At 39.0% G+C, this 2,951-nt stretch overlaps 1 protein-coding gene across 1 annotated transcript; it reads right to left on the bottom strand.

Moving 5' to 3' along the window:
- Positions 1-292: 292 nt before the first annotated feature.
- On the bottom strand, positions 293-1,725 carry LOC131427401 (H/ACA ribonucleoprotein complex subunit 1). The gene is made up of 3 exons (XM_058590554.1): positions 1,526-1,725; positions 567-1,173; positions 293-507 (listed from the first exon to the last, which is right to left on the bottom strand). Exons 2-3 carry the CDS (start codon positions 1,157-1,159, stop codon positions 465-467), a joined length of 636 nt encoding a protein of 211 aa, XP_058446537.1. The 5' UTR covers positions 1,160-1,173; positions 1,526-1,725; the 3' UTR covers positions 293-464.
- Positions 1,726-2,951: the final 1,226 nt, after the last annotated feature.

Here is a 2,951-nt window from a genome sequence, read left to right as displayed (position 1 = left end):
AGAGATGCTAAAATTGGATGGATAGATTATGTGTGAGTACACGCAATTTCGTTTGGATTGCTATCTACTTAAACGGTGCTTATAGAGTCTAAACGATACAACGCAGATTCATTCGCTCCGCTCTTCGGCTTTATCGTGGAACAATTCTCACAAACTACCAAGCTACGAAAGTCGTGTGTTACTAATCGGTTTCGATACACTACAAGTTCGAAGAGATATTTCACGTGGTTTTTTAATAGGTAGGATACTTGAAAATATTTTGTATATAGAATAATTAATTTGGTTATGCTACTTTTGATTGTAAGGACTTCAAAGTTTATTTTCCACAGATAAGAGTGATGTTGATTAACAAATGCCTCCGCACTGTGCTTACGATTATCTTATAAACTAAGGACTTGTTAAACATCATTTGTGGTGTAATAATATTACATTCACCTGGAAAACGGGTGAGATGATATTTGAGACTACCATCGTTTTCCTCCTCCACCACCACCACCTCGATTGCCCCTGAAAATAGAAACAGCATTAGTACTTCGATTCTGCAGTTAACGTGTGTTTGAGTTTACCGGAATCCGCCACCGCCCCCTCGGCCTCCACCACCACCTCGACCGCCCCCAGGACCACCCCGTCCACCTCTAAAGCCACCTCCTCCACGTCCTCCGCGTCCTGGACCTCCTCCTCGGCCACCACCGGGTTTACCAACGCGTCCCGCAGGTTTTTTATTGTTGCCTGGCAGGAACCTTGCCAATGGAAGCAATTTTGCGGAATCGATGAAAAGCTTCTGTTTCGGTTGAAACCCGTCCACCTTCATGTTTTCCATCAGTTTGATCGACACGTAAAAATCGCGCAAGTGTCCGAAAATCTCATCCACTTTCCCGATCTGTTTTTCTCCTTCGATATAGATTGGCGCATTGAAGAATGGAACATTCTCAACTTCTACCTTGGCTACCAGATCCTCCTGGCAGGGGTAGTCGTAGTACCCCAGCGGAATTATATTCTTCGGTCCATCATCCCGGTTACCAAAACCACCGCGATTGTTGAACCCACCACGACCTCCTCCTCGACCACCTCCTCGGAATCCACCGCCGCCACCCCCACCACCACCACCTCTACCTCCACGAAAACCACCACCACCTCGACCTCCTCCTCGGAAGCTCATAGCGTCAGTTGTTACTGAAATAATTAAAATTAATCCGGAATGAGTATTACAAAAAAAAATACAATGTCTATGATAAAAACCCCGATTTTGTATTTTGTTCGGAACGGATTATTTCGATTAAAATGCAAAATTTAGCATTCTGTATCGTTCGGGTTCAAGTTTTTCATACAAAAGCATCACTCGATCGAATTACTGAATGCTAATTTTTACATTCGATCGAAGAACAGAATAAGGGTAAAAGTAAAGGGTATTATTAGGCGGTGAGTTTAGTGCTAGTTATCATTTTATAAAAATTATTAAAAACATCACATAACCGGTAAAAAAATAACCATGTTTAGAACGTTTGCCCAACATCATAATACTAACATTATAATTGTGCACTTTGCTTGTCCAAGGAATTATTAAGACAAATTCTTTTCCTGTAGTAATACAAACACTTATTTCAACGGATATTGACTAATTTCACAGAATTACTATTAGCCGTAAGCACATGTTTACAACACACACTTATCGAAAATATGCAGCAACTTTGAAAGTTTGTTGGATTACACGTTTATTCACATCCACTCAAGTTTTCGGAAAAGGGTTACTATCATCAGAGTTGCCAGGTAAAAATTTCAAATATCTTCAGACAGGGTTGCAAAAGTCAGTAAATCCGAAAAAATGTCTGCACACAGCAATTTCTCCATAAAGCATAATACGCTAAACTGATTTGACGAGCAAAAAATAGCAATAAACGTCGCGGTTTTTTTTAATCTGCATCAAACAATATCTGCAGCACTATAAACGAACGTTGTACAGACAAATCTGCAGACTTGGCATCTCTGACTATCATACACTATTAGACAAAATCTCAGGTTTTAAATTTTAACTTATTTAGAGAAAATTTAGCAGCTGCTGCAAGATTCATATGGGTGGTCTATAATGTATTATCGCTGCAACACTAATCTGCAATTCGCTGGACAGTCCCGCGTAGCGACGTTGCCGAGCGACATCAATTGAACTGCCGTTTCCTATACATCAACTGATAGAATCATGTTACTTTATACTTATTTCGTTGTCTTGTTTATGAACCACGTGCTTCAACATAAATGAATACATTGTCTTGTCTCCACTATCGAAGCACATAACGATGGAATATCACTTTCGGTATGCGCTTTAATTTGAAAATGTATGTTTAGGAATCAATGGGTTTGACACTGAACGTTACAAGGAATTGAATTTTCGTACAATTATGAATGAAGAATATATCGCATGACAGTCTACATACCATTGGTGCACAGTGAATCTCACTGGAGCAACATAATCAGGCGAGAAAGACGTCGCTTCCGATTTTTTTTCTGCATGCACAATAACTGAAACTGAAACAAACGTATCCCCAGCAAGCCGTTTTAGTTTCATTTATTCGAACAGTTCTACTGTCAAATTTAAAACTGGTATACGCTGCCGTTCTATTTTTTCTATATTTGAAACACAGATAAAACGCTGCTGTTGTTGTTTATTTTGTTACAATTGCTTGATTTAAATTTTAAAACTGACATAAATTATGCATCTAGATCTAGAACACTCCTGAATATGCCCTTATATAGGTGATTTATAATAGAACTAAAACAAACGTATCCCCAGCTAACCGTTCTAGTTTTGTTTATTCGAACATTGCACTATTATAAACTCGAAGAAAACAATATAGGGATTAAACCAAATACAAATAATAATACCCTTAAGTCCCATACAAACGAACCGCCAATGTTTGGTTCACAGCCTGAACAAGTAAGCCTAGCAAATTACTCCC

The sequence above is a fragment of the Malaya genurostris genome, chromosome 2, assembly GCF_030247185.1.
Source record: "Malaya genurostris strain Urasoe2022 chromosome 2, Malgen_1.1, whole genome shotgun sequence".
Classification (NCBI taxonomy): domain Eukaryota; kingdom Metazoa; phylum Arthropoda; class Insecta; order Diptera; family Culicidae; genus Malaya; species Malaya genurostris.
The sequence above is the reverse complement of the archived record's forward strand: the minus strand, read 5'-3'. Positions and strand labels throughout refer to the sequence as shown.

What these genes read in the sequence shown, in the direction of transcription:
- LOC131427401 (XM_058590554.1), bottom strand. Translation starts at nt 1,159, where the DNA reads ATGAGCTTCCGAGGAGGAGGTCGAGGTGGTGGTGGTTTTCGTGGAGGT. An exon ending in GGGGGCGGTGGCGGATTCCG is followed by an intron (nt 508 to 566) that starts GTAAACTCAAAC and finishes TTCTATTTTCAG; the next exon opens with GGGCAATCGAGGTGGTGGTG.